General features: G+C 37.6%; 1 protein-coding gene across 2 annotated transcripts in view; it reads left to right on the top strand.

Annotated features, from left to right (window-relative positions):
* The window catches only part of PLCH1 (phospholipase C eta 1), a 235,018-nt gene that overhangs the window by 210,139 nt on the left and 11,576 nt on the right, over window positions 1-13,303 (top strand). For both annotated transcript variants that reach the window (XM_036851808.1, XM_036851807.1), the window contains 5 exons: window positions 1,660-1,751; window positions 4,666-4,763; window positions 8,301-8,480; window positions 8,572-8,679; window positions 9,688-9,812. In XM_036851808.1, the coding sequence (XP_036707703.1) occupies window positions 1,660-1,751; window positions 4,666-4,763; window positions 8,301-8,480; window positions 8,572-8,679; window positions 9,688-9,812 (603 nt within the window). The remainder of the gene's footprint in view (window positions 1-1,659; window positions 1,752-4,665; window positions 4,764-8,300; window positions 8,481-8,571; window positions 8,680-9,687; window positions 9,813-13,303) is intronic.

Here is a 13,303-nt window from a genome sequence, read left to right as displayed (position 1 = left end):
AGATGATCACTCTGACGAGCTCAACATGCAAAACATTAAATAAAAAAGTAACATGAAAAACTGATTATGTCGTATGTTAACTGTGATAAGATGTGTCAAAACTGTATGTAAAGAAAATATATCATCACTTCTCCAAATATCTATCATTGGCGATTCATTACGTATTTCTACTTCCTGCATTTTATATTTTAAAATGAACCTGGGAAAGACAGATTTATTATTGTAACACCTCAAATTACTAACTATATGCGGAATTGGAGAATATTTCATTTCTTGATGACAACCACTCATTTAAATTAAAATTATTTTCCAAAGTAAAGCTTTTAGGGAGTACCTTTGCTACTATAGAATTAGAATTTATTATGTCTCAAGTCATAAGAGTGAACATTTACAAGACTATTTATGGGTTATTTAAATAAGTATTAATAGTATTTTAAATTGAAAGTTAATATTATGTGGTTTACAGAATGACTTTCCATGTCATCTCATTTAATCATCACAAAAATAATAATCCTTTAGAACAGATGTTTTTGTCCTACCCTTTAAAAGAGCACAATAGGAAGCTTGAGAGATTAGCCAATTTATCAGCTTGGTGAGAGGCCAGTCTGGAACATGAGGTCATCAGATGCCTGGGTCCATGCCATGTGCACTGAGGTTCTCAAGGCATAAATAAGACGTAAAAATGTTCTAGACTAAATTGGCGCCTCGCTGTCAGTGCAGTAGAGTTGAATGTGTTTATGCCAACAGTGTAGTTTGATTTTTTTTATTTGTTGAGAATGAGAAAATCTGGAAGTTTATTTGGTTCCATGGTAATGTGGGGATGGAGTACCTTTCCTTTTCTAAGCCACATTCCCAAAATGTCCAGGGCACTCTGTCTAAAAGTCTTACCTTTGTTTGTAGAAGCTGTAATTTTGGTGGCAAGTTTTTCTGCAATTACTAGGGCCCCTCCCCATCATTTGTATTGTTGAGGTGTGTGTTGCCAAATATTGGGGTTATTTCCAATGTAGTGGGGCTGAAAGTGCATCATTCCTAAGAGGTTTTATGTCTAACAGCTAATCTGTCCAAAGACACCAGGTTAGTCCTACAGTCTTTCAGCCTGACTCCTGTAGGTAACAATTTTCATTCTGCTCTAGAAATTAAAATGGGTCAAAGTCTCAAATGAACAGTTTGATTTAGATGGGTTTTTGAGTGCATACTGAACAAAAGCAGGAGTGGTAGTTATTCATTTAAAAATTACTACTTGTCTTTTTTATCAAATCTGCCTTTTATAAGTAAGTCAAAAGGAATAGTGAGCTTCCTATATAAGAGGACACTTTATCCCTTATAACCGTTTAAATAGATATTACAACTTTAACCCTACGCCTCGTGGAGACCTTCAATGCATGACTAATAGTCTTAAGACCTACATTTAATGTGGCTTAGAAGTCAATGTTAGAGCATGAAACCCTCAGTTTTGCCTTGATATTTTAAGATAATTTGAGCCACAGACATGCTTATTATTGATGGTGAGGCAAGCTGCAATATTTGGTCAGTTGTTTTTCTCCAAGTAATTGTCCTTGTGTGTGTGTGTGCGCCTATTTTAAAGCTCATTTCTCCGTATGTCGTAGATGTACCTGATGCGCTGAGTTTGTGTTAAGTGAACTCTGATTTTTCCGGCAGAAAACCACAAAATCACGGTCTAAATCTTATAGTGCTGATGAGGAGGAGGACACACAGCAGAATCCTGGCAAGGAGACCGGCCAGCTGTACAGGTGAGAAAGCTCTCCATGTTTCTTGCTCAGGCTCCTGGGGCCTCTCCATCCACATCAGCTTGGCTGTTTTACTTGTACGTGTCTAGAAAATCAGATTGCAAGGTAAAGAGCTCTGCAGTGGCACATGTGAAGATCAACAGGATGTGAGATTATAAAACATGTAGGGGACTTGAGCTGCCTGGCACACAGTGAGCTCTTAATAAATGCTGGCTGTAGCAGTCGTCAGGTAAAAGATATCTTCAGGGAAGAGAGAGGGACCTCATGAACTAGTACAGAGGGGCTCTCACAGGAGACTGAAGGAGAAGATAGATGACAAGAACATGTTAAGAGTCAGGGATCTGAAACCAGCCAGACTTCAAACTCTTGTTCCTCCAACTTTAAGACGGGGCAAGTTAGGCTCCTCATTTGTATCTATTTCTTAGGGTCATCGTAAGGATTAAAGGAATTAAGCTATTTAGCTTGATGAGCCCTACTCCAATTAACTAAGTGCTCAAAAATATTAGCTGCTGTTTTCTTTATTGTTGCCAGTAGAATTTGGGATGAGTAAAATGGCCATAATTTTAGAACCCAAATTGTGACACATGATTTGATACAGGATTTTCTAGCAAATTATGTATACAGTAAGTCTCACAAAGGAATGTAAATTATATCCTTCATAGATAGATAGATATACAAACACGTGCACATGTACACACACACCCCTCTGTGACTTTATCAAAAGACTGAAACTAAATGAAATTGGAGGCATAGAGGTCCTATAGGAATGAATCACATTTAGTGTTCAATTAAATTTTATATTTGAGCTTCACTCCAACAGAATGTCCATACATAAAATAGTAACTAATTAGTGAGGGCAAAGGAGATGTGCATGGTTCCTACTCTTAGGGTACAGAAAATTCAATATGTAGTTACAGTAAAGGATATAAGAGAAATAGAATTACCTTCCAGGAGACCTCTGCTGTGAATGTTCTCAAATATAAGTTTGAGAAAGGCTTGACTCTGAATCATATATCCAGGGAAGCTATCACATGAAATCACGTTGCATGCTGCTCTTAAGTCAATTAGAGATTTCCCCTTAATAGCTATCGAGGCTCAAGCATCGATGACGGTGTCCTTTTGGGACTTCAATAAACTAATTCAATTTTAAATAAGGATTAAAAAGAGCTAACTTTATACAGAAGTTCTCTGTGTTATGGAGTGTCCTGGGAGTTAGTTTTACTTGTCATTTCTAGGCATTACCTCCCTCACACTGATTTATAATCATTTGCTTTCACAAAACCAGATTTTTACCAATGGCTAGAGAATTTCCTAATTACATGGTAAAGCAGGAACATGGACTCTTCTTCCCATTGGTTTTTATACCTGTCTATGTGCGTGTCTTCTTTCTTGGCAAAATGAGTTGTTGACACATTTTGGCCTTAATTCTTTTGTTGAATGTATATAAGTATCATTACAGTAAGAATTTTTGTCTGATTTGTTCACTATTTTATCTCCAATAGATGCTCAATAAATATTCACTGAGTGAATAAATCTATATCATCACTATCTAATTCCAGAACATTTTCATCACACCAAAAAGAAACTCTACCATTAGCAGCGACTTTCCATCTCTCTCTCCCCCAGTCTCTGGTACCAACTAATCTACTTTTTGTCTCTATAGATTTGCCTTTTCTGGACATTACATATAAATGGAATCCTACAATATTTGGCCTTTTTTGTCTGGCTTCTTTCACTTAGTATAATATTTCCAAGATTCATCCATGTTGTAGAATGTATCAGTACTTCGTTCCTTTTTATTGTTGAATAATATTCCATTGTATGACTATATTGCATTTCATTTATCTATTCATTAGCTGAAGGATATTTAGGTTGTTTTCACTTTCCGGCTATTATGAATAATACTGCTATGAACATTCATTTCTAAGTTTTTATGTGGACATAGGTTTTTATTTCTCTTGGGTATATACTTAAAAGTGGAATTCCTGAGTCACATGGTAACTTTAATTTTTTGAGGAACTGCCGAACTATGTTGGCAAAGCAGTTGTACCATTTAAAATTCCCCAGCAATATATGAGCATTCCAGTTTCTCCTCATCCTTGCCAACACTCATTATTGCCTGCCTTTTTGGTTATAGCCAACCTAGTAGATATGCAGTGGTATCTCACTGTAGTTTGGTTTGCATTTCCTTAATGACTAATTCTTTCCATGTTCTTATTGGCCGTTTGTGTATCTCCTTTGGTGGGGATTGAAGTTTTTAATGATTATATGTTTTCCTAGAGGAGAAAAGTGTGTCTGTGAGGGGAATGTGATAATCTATGGAGAATTTTACTGTGGCAAAGAGTAAGTAGCAGAATTTGTAAAGTTGTACAGCAGATCCTAGGAGTGGTTTATGGGATACAGACAATATAGACGTACAGAGAGAGTAAGTAATGGATGTTTGTCTTAAGAAGTTGAAGAATATAGAAAAAGCATAAAGAAGAAAACAAAAATCACTGTAATTATACCTCTAGAAGATAATGACTATGGAAAGTTTGGTGTATTTATCTTTAGATATAGGATTCTTGTGATGACAGTACAGTATCCCTACTGCTTTTTAGTCCAGGTTCTCCTTCTGACAAAGCAGAGTGATTCCCTGCTAAACTCTGGTTTACTCCATAGTTGGGTAATGGTGGCAATCAAGCCCTTCACAATAGAACTCACAAATTCAGGAGAAGAGACTGTGAATAAAGTCTGGCTGAGCGGTAAAAAAAAGCCACATGAGTACGGTGTTGTGATGGAGAGAATGCTGAACTAAAAATCACACTTGGTTTCTAATCCTGGCTCCATCAGGAGCAAGTAGGGAAGGTGGAGTAACCAAAAGCCCAAACCTCTTCCACCTCTAAAATGTCATGAGTCCTGGGTGTGTATTTTACAGGTTGGGCCGCCGAAGGAAAACCATGAAGCTCTGTCGAGAGCTCTCTGATTTGGTTGTGTACACAAACTCCGTGGCAGCCCAGGACATTGTGGATGATGGTAAGGCCTGAGTGTTTCTTCTTCTGGATACACACTCCTGACCTTTCTTTGTCAATTGTTAATTAAACTTTTGTTAATCGGATCATCAGCACACATTTCTGGAACTGTGTAGAATCCAGCTTGAGTGTCAGGAAACTGATTGCTGGTACAATGCTTAGCTTACAGGGAGGGCTCTACTGATTACTTTGCCTAATTGGCTAGAGGTCAGAGAAATTTCCAACAGGGCAGAGGAAGACTTTATTATTATTAAAAAGACAAATGTATCAGAGCAAGGTCTTCCCAGTCTTCAAACTATGGAGACTTGACCTAGTTTGATGGCCAGATCACAGATGGCTGTTCCAAGTGTGAATGACTAGAAGAAAGAGGAAATTAATTGACTAATACAACATCTTGAAACGCCCTGTATTTTCTCATTGAAAATTTTGACCTTGATGAAAATAATTTAATCCACAGATTGCAATTTTAACAACAAGAGCAGAAATTTCAGAAGCATTGACTCTTTCACAGTTTCTTACCCATCAGTTGCCGTATGTGGAGTTGAGAAATTCTAGTTACAACTGTTCTTACCCTGAGTTTCCTGCTAGCTGCTCTTTCTCTTTATCCTCTTCCTTTCTCACTTGTATTTTGTTCAGTTAATGGGTGTTTATGAAAATAAACTGTGGTCATATGGGTTTTCAATCTAATTGTAATTTTAGTGGAAGAGAAATGTACGTCAGAATCTCCCATTTTCTTGTGTCTCAGTGAAGGGAAAACAACATTGTGCTGAGTCTTATGTCCTCACAACCTCCAGGATTCTTTCCTCAGATCTTTCTTTTTTTCCCCCCATTCCACAAGTGTATCTTTTTCTATCTGCAGATTTTCTTCCCTTTGGTGTTTATTCCTTCTTTAGATGGTGACAATTATTAAAAAAAAAATTAATTTCACATGTGAGAACATGAGAACCTGTAGGATTCTCAGCAAGTGAACATCACATTCTTTTCTTTTTCCAGATTCTTTTCCATTATAAGTTATTACAAGGTATTGAATTTAGTTCCCTGTGCTACACAGTAGGACCTTGTTCTTTATTTTATATATAGTAATGCATATATATTAATCCCAAACTCCTAATTTATCCCTCCCCTTTCCTCTTTTGTAACCATAGGTTTGTTTTCTATATCTGTGAGTCTATTTCTGTTGTGTAAATCAGTTCATTTGTGTCATATTTTAGATCCCACATGTAAGTGATATCATATGATATTTGTCTTTCTCTGTCTGACTTTGCTATATGATAATCTCCAGGTCCATCCATGTTGCTGCAAATGGCATTATTTCATTCTTTTTTATGGTTGAGTAATATTCCATTGTATATAAGTATCACATCTTCTTTATCCATTCCTCTGTTAATGGGCATTTAGGTTGCTTCCATGTTTTGGCTATTGTAAATAGTGCTGCAGTGAACACTGGGGTGTGTGTATCTTTTTGAATTAGAGCTTTCATCTTTTCTGGATATGTGCTCAGGAGTGGGATTGCAGGATCATATGGTAACTCTATTTTTAGTTTTTTAAGGAACCTCCATACTGTTCTCCATAGTGGCTCCACCAGTTTACATTCCCACCAACAGTGTAGGAGGGCTCCCTTTTCTCCACACCCTCCCCAGCATTTATTATTTGTAGACTTTTTGAGACGACTGTTCTGACCAGTGTGAGGTGGTACCTGAACATCACATTCTTACAGTATCTGCCCACAGCTAGAAAATAAACTCAGGAAGTATTTTAATGGAGTTAAAGGTATATTTGGTTCATAGAAATATAATTTCTACTACATGCCTTAGGTAATCATAATCCTATTAGCTTAATGGAAAATAATATTGAGGACTATTTAGTTCCTGAACTTTATCTGTTTTTGTCTTTTGTGTGTGTGTGTGTGTGTTAGCCACAAAATAAGCAATAGATAATGAATGCATGGCTCATCCTAATGCAAAGCAACTCAACTCTATTAATATACTAATTGACATGTACCTAATTAGCAAGGTCATCTTACTGATAATGTGGTGTGTGTAATTTATGTAGAGAGACAGAGAAAATAGTGGTACTAATTTTAATGCTACTCCATCTGAATGTGGTTTGTCAAAAAGACTATATTTTCTCTTATCATGTTCAAAGTATTCCTCATCAAAATCTACAAATATAATCATTTTTAGTATGCTTGAGATATGTAAACTATGCTAAGTTATGTCAATAAGCTATTGATATATTTGATAAGGAAAGAGTCTATATGAGGGAAATCATCAGATTGAACACTGTAATCCTCTAATTTCTTTGCCTCCCACTTGTGTTTATGACTGTTCCACGTTGTAGAGTATAGTTGCTAGTCATTTGGCCAGTGTTTAATAACTAAGGGTGTACAACCCTAAGGACAACAAGGGCCCTGGGAGACTGTGCATGAATAAACATGCAAAGTCTGGATACAGTTCAGGCCCAGTAAGATTATAATTCATCTCCTTTGTTTCTTGGGCCATGTCCCTCAGTCTGGGTTCAGAGCACACATTGGAATGAGAATGAGACTCTGGGCAAGTTTGGATCTTTATCTAGGCTGGTCTATTCCAACAGGTCCAGATGACATGGGGTGGTCATTTTGGGGCTGAGGTATGGATGTCTGGTGAAGGGGTGGGACGGGTGGGAGCATTTTAGATGTGGTACAAAAGATAGTACTGGGAGAAAAGGGTAAGATATTAAATAATTGGAGGTTCATTCCATCATGACCCCCTAACTTGTAGCTTTGTTGGTCCTGGATTAACCCTTTCTGATGATGCTCCAAGCAGAAACTTTAATATAGGCTTCCTGTTTTTTAACCTCCCTTTACTTTTCCATTACTTATAAATCTGGCTAGGTGGATGACTGTTCTTGTTTCTGAAACTTTTATTTCTTTATAATGTTCTTTTGAATTCTTTTTCCATTATTATTCCTTTCTCCCAAATAGGTTTTGACTGGTTTCATAATTCTATTCAAAGTAACTTTAAAACCCAATTTTCCTGTTTTGGAATTGGTCTTTTCCCTTTATTTTCTTCAACTGTGAATGCTGTCACTTAATGTGTTTCATATGTATGCTTTTTAGATGAATGCCTTCAATGAATGTCTCCCTTTTATCAGGAATGAGTTACAAAGATAGTTTTATTTATCCATAGGTGTCTTGATCTCTGGCAAAGCTATTCTGTTTGAATCATGCACCTAGAAAATAATTTTCCTGTCTGTCCTCTTCATACTAGTCAGATAGACATGAAGTAGTGAGATGATTGAATTCTTGGGAGAATGTGTGATACAGAAATAGGCAGTTATCTGAGCAAGATGCACAGCTCTGATCTGAGATGGCAAAAGAGTCCCGAGAGTGGAACTTTATAGACCTTTCTTGCTCAGGAGCTGTGCCTGCTCTGGTTGAATTCACTCTTTTGCTCTGCCTTTTATTATGGGTGTAATCCGACATCATTATAAGATCTTTTATGAGTGGTGTTTTCTTTGCAGCAGTTCTCACGTTTCTGTTTTCTTTGTTAAAAACTTCTAGGAACCACAGGAAATGTGTTATCATTCAGTGAAACAAGAGCACATCAGGTGGTTCAGCAGAAATCTGAGCAGTTCATGATTTATAATCAGAAGCAGCTCACGAGGATTTATCCCTCCGCCTACCGCATCGATTCCAGTAACTTCAACCCTCTGCCCTACTGGAACGCAGGTTGCCAGCTAGGTGTGTATGCCTCGGGGAGGAGTGGTTCTCCGTGTGTCTTGACTCCACGCTGCCGTCTTGCCTAATTCTCTTAAACTTTGAACTTGCACAGTGGCATTGAACTACCAGTCTGAAGGGCGAATGATGCAGTTAAATCGAGCCAAATTCAAGACAAATGGCAATTGCGGCTATGTCCTCAAACCCCAGCAGATGTGCAAAGGTGTGTGTTAATTTCATAGTCACGGCTCTGAACGCAGGAGACCTCTATTGAAGGAGCTCTGTGGAAAGTGTGATGCCTCTGTTTTGCAACATGATTTTTAAAAAAGAGATAAATTCGGTATTGAAATGTAAATAAAGAAGTCTTGTCACAACCGTTTAATGTTTGGGTAGCGTGATGTTTAGAATGTTCCTTGTGATGTTATGCACTTAAAGAGGGACATGGATAATAGCAGTGGATTGTCACCTGAAATCCAGTGGTCCAGCATGATATTCACTGAATGCTTTCAGAAACTCTCTAAGGGAGTATGAGTCTGAGACCTGCTGGCAAAATTGTAATAACACCTGAAACAATTTTATCAAGCCCTTTTTAGTCAGTTTATTCCAATTACAAAACAGTGCTAACACCAACAACAAAAAAAGGTAATGCAATGTTAGATCAAAAACACTTCCTTTTGGTTCTGCTCACTAAAATTCTTTTTAAAATTTCCAAGTTGGATTTTTAACAGTTCAGGTAAAAAACTGTTGACAGATGTGTCTTCAGAATTTTGTGCTTTGCGTGTTTTCTTGCTATGCTGTTTACTTAATTTCAGGTCTTCTTTCTGTTTATTATATTCACTCTATACCTGCAATAGTTTAGGATAGAAAATTATGTGAATCTGACAACTGCTCCCCTTCTCTATACTACGGACATTCAAATAAAATGTTCTTCTTACCCCCTGCCTTGGTTGATAATTGCATCACAGACACTTGTTTTAAATGGGTCCAATCTTCTGGCCTTTGGGAGCATAGATTCTAACAAAAAAACACAGCTATGGAAATGCCAGCTGGCATTGCCTTCAGGCAAAAGCCACGCTGATAGTTATGTGATAATTTCTTTGCTTTAAGAAACACTATAGTAATCCAGCATCTATTGTTTCTTTGTTCTGCAAGCTTAAGGTATGTGGGTGTGTGTGTGTATTTTTCCATGCCACCAAACCTAGATTTTTAACCTCTGCTTTACTGGGCTTAGGTACTTTCAACCCTTTCTCTGGTGATCCACTTCCTGCCAACCCTAAGAAGCAGTTCATCCTGAAAGTGATTAGCGGACAGCAACTCCCCAAACCTCCAGATTCCATGTTTGGAGACCGAGGCGAGGTAAGCTGTATATGACCAAGTGGTTAATTATGTGATTTATTTTATTGTGTTTACATTTCATCTGAAATGTCTTAAGGGTTCTGTGTGTATGTGTGTTTGTAAATGAGCACTGACCTCAGCTCATCAGATATTGACTGACTTATTGGCAAAGCACACACAGTTCTTTCTGGAGTGCAGTGCATCATCTATTTCGGAGGCATGAGTGCAATGCAATTCAGTTCACGATTCAAGACTGACACTGGCAATGCTGAACTGAGATGCAAGGAGCAATTTCGTTATTAATAGACACGCTGCCTAGGAGAACATCCTAACCTTCCGTCCGCCTTCCTCATCCACTGTGACCCTCACCTCTGCTGCACATCGGCCACCTGCTCCCTGGCCACAGGCTGGCTCTTGCCTTGCTGCACTTCTGTTGCGTGATTGTAAAATGTCTCCCTCTGTGACCACAGCCTCCGCTCTTTCCAGAGCTTTCATTCCGTTATCCCCACTCCACCTGCTCTTAGCCTCCTTGGCTTCCATTTTCTCCCTACCTGTCAGCCTCTCCTCTGTTCATGTCCATCCTCTCAGGAGTGGTCCATCACTTCAGGCTCTTTGCCACTCCCACCTGTTAAACTATCCTTTCTGGATCTTGAATGTCGATGGTGAAACCAAGCAGCTCTGCAGTGGTCCCACCATCAACTCGGTCTCAGATCTCCACCGACCCACGCGTAGTGCTGCACTGCCATCCCAACTCCCCCCGATCAGTCCTCTATCCTGTTCTCCACGGTGGCTATTTTCAACCTCGTCTCTCCTCAAACATTCGTTCTCATCGCTTTCTCCAGCAGATGGCCCCATGTCCTCCCTCTCAAAAAGTAGGAGCTTCAGGTGGGACCATGTCTTCCATCTGCATTGCCTTCAGCCTAATCCAGGCCACCATCATCTCTTGGCAGTTCTGCTGCAGTAGCCTCCCAGCTCACTGGCCTCCCTGCTTCCAATTCTGTTCTCTCAGCAGCAAGAATAGTTATTTTGGTAGTATCAGAAAGTTTATCCTTACTTCCTCTTCTTTCCATTTTTCTTTATTGTCTGCAAAAAGGAAGACTCACTTCCTATATTTTCCCCCAAACTTTTTATTTTGAAAGATTTCAAACCTCAGGAAAGTTGCAAGAATAATAAAATGAACACCATATCTCCAGCACCTAGATTCACCAGTAAACTCATTAAATTTTATTACTTTTGCCTTATCTTCCTTTCATGTGTAAATGTGTGCATAAATATACATATACACATACATATATACTTATCCACATGAAAGGGAGAAATAAAACAAATATAACAAAATTTAATTATATATATGTGTGTATATATATGCATTTTCTTCTCTTTGGAGAGTCATTTGAGCGTAAGTTAACATCATGACCCCAATCCCTAAATACTTCAGCATTTGTCTCTTAAGAACAAGAAGGTTATCCTGTATAACCGCAAGACAGTCATTACACCCATGACATTTAATATCGGTACAATAATATATTTTTTTCTATTTTATTTTATTTTTTTAGACCATCAGAACTTTATTCATTTTTAAAAATTTTATTTTAAAACAATTTTTATACAATCTTTACACGTTACTGTCCATTTATAGTCATTACAAAATATTGGCTGTATTTCCCACGTTGTACAATACATCCTGGAGCCTATCTTATACCCAATAGTTTGTGGGTACACTAATGTTATCTAATATAAAATCTATATTCAATTTTCCCCCATTGTCCCCAAATTGTTCTTACATCTTCTTTTTTTCTTTTTAGATTCAGAATCCAATTAAGAATCACACATTGCTTTTAGTTGTCATTTCTCTTTGGTCTTTTAAAATATAAAACAATTCTCCAGCTTTTGTTTTCATTATATTGATATTTTTAGAAATGTCCAAGTCAGTTGTGTCCAGAGTGTCCTTCAGTTTGGATTACCTGATTGTTTGTTCATGATTAGAATCAGACTAAACATATTTGGCAGGAATACTACATGGGCAATGTGTATCCTTCTCAGTGTATCATATCAGGGGCCACATTATGTCAGTTTATCCTAGGATTGATAATGTTACTTGGATAAGGAGGTTTCTTCCAGGTGTTTTTCACTGCATCAGTATTTCTTTATCTTTGTAATACATAGTCTGTGGGGTTAGAGTAATCATTTAAATGTATGAGGATTATCTTTCTTTTATAATTAAAATAAAGTCCAACCTCCTTATTGTGGTTTATGAGGTTCTCTGTCAGGAGATTTTAACTCTTTTTTGAGCCATAGAACCCATTGGCATCTGATGAGGCGTTTGGACCCCTTCTCAGAATAATGTTTTTAAATGCATAAAATAAAATAGATAAAGGTACACAGGACAAATTATATTGAAATTCACTTATCAGTATATTAAAAACAAACTGTGACATACAAATATATATGCAATAAATAGCAGGATGTAGAGGGGGGTTGAATAACTATTAGAATTTTGAAGTCGTGATAAGTATGGGTGATACACGGAGATTTCTGCAACAACTATAATGTGACTTGAAAACATCTGTGATTTCTGCCAGGCACAAAACTACAGTACTAATAGTCTACTATTTGTGCTTTAGTCAGAGGCTAATGAAAATATAGTTTCTCCCCCCCCTCTAGTCCCCCTGAATTCTCAGCCTGTGATCTCTCGCATTGTTCATATCTCTGAGAATGAAATAATAATTTTTCTTGCTCCTAATCAGAAAATTGATTGTCATCTTTAATTTTCACCTTTTCTTTGCTCTCCACATCTACTCAATTAGCATCTCTTGGACATTCTACCTCCCAAATCTCTCCCTAATCTTGCTACCACTATCCAGTTCCATTCTCCCAGCATGTCACCTGGATTACAGCATGATGAAGTGGACACTGTTATCTTAGGTTTACAGATGAGGAAACTGAAGCACAGACAGTTACACAACTTGCCAAAGTCCAGCACAGGAACCAAGTGTCGAAGCAGGAAGTTGTTCTTCAAGCCTGTGGCTTCTTAAATTCCTTAATTTTGACTTAAATTAAACCTCTTAAATTCCTTAAGATTAAGGAATTTAATTTTATTTTCCTTAGTCATATGTATTAGCTGCCCCCAAATCCAAGACTCCCAATGGTACAGTTTTACCACAGTGTTCTATTTAAGGAAAAACTTCTAGCATCAAAGAATTAATGGAAAATGAGTAAACTTTAGCTGTAATTTATTTAGTAAACAAAAAGTGTGTCTATCCACCTAAATGTCTCAAAATGTTTTTCTATCATACCTCTAGCTCATATTCCTTGAGGCTCCCTCCATAACTGTATTCTCCTTACTCTCCAAGCTCCTAAAAATATGTTTTCCCAGACTTCATAATTCCCTCCTTTCTGGGTTCCTTAGGATTTTATTCCTTCATTGCTACTTATCCAGTACTGGCACTACAAAGGAGAGCTTACAGATGACAAACAAAGCAGGATCCCTCTCCCAGAGGGCGGGGGGTATG

Source organism: Balaenoptera musculus, chromosome 4, assembly GCF_009873245.2.
Source record: "Balaenoptera musculus isolate JJ_BM4_2016_0621 chromosome 4, mBalMus1.pri.v3, whole genome shotgun sequence".
In the NCBI taxonomy this organism is placed as follows: domain Eukaryota; kingdom Metazoa; phylum Chordata; class Mammalia; order Artiodactyla; family Balaenopteridae; genus Balaenoptera; species Balaenoptera musculus.
This window is presented reverse-complemented; position numbering and strand designations above follow the sequence as displayed.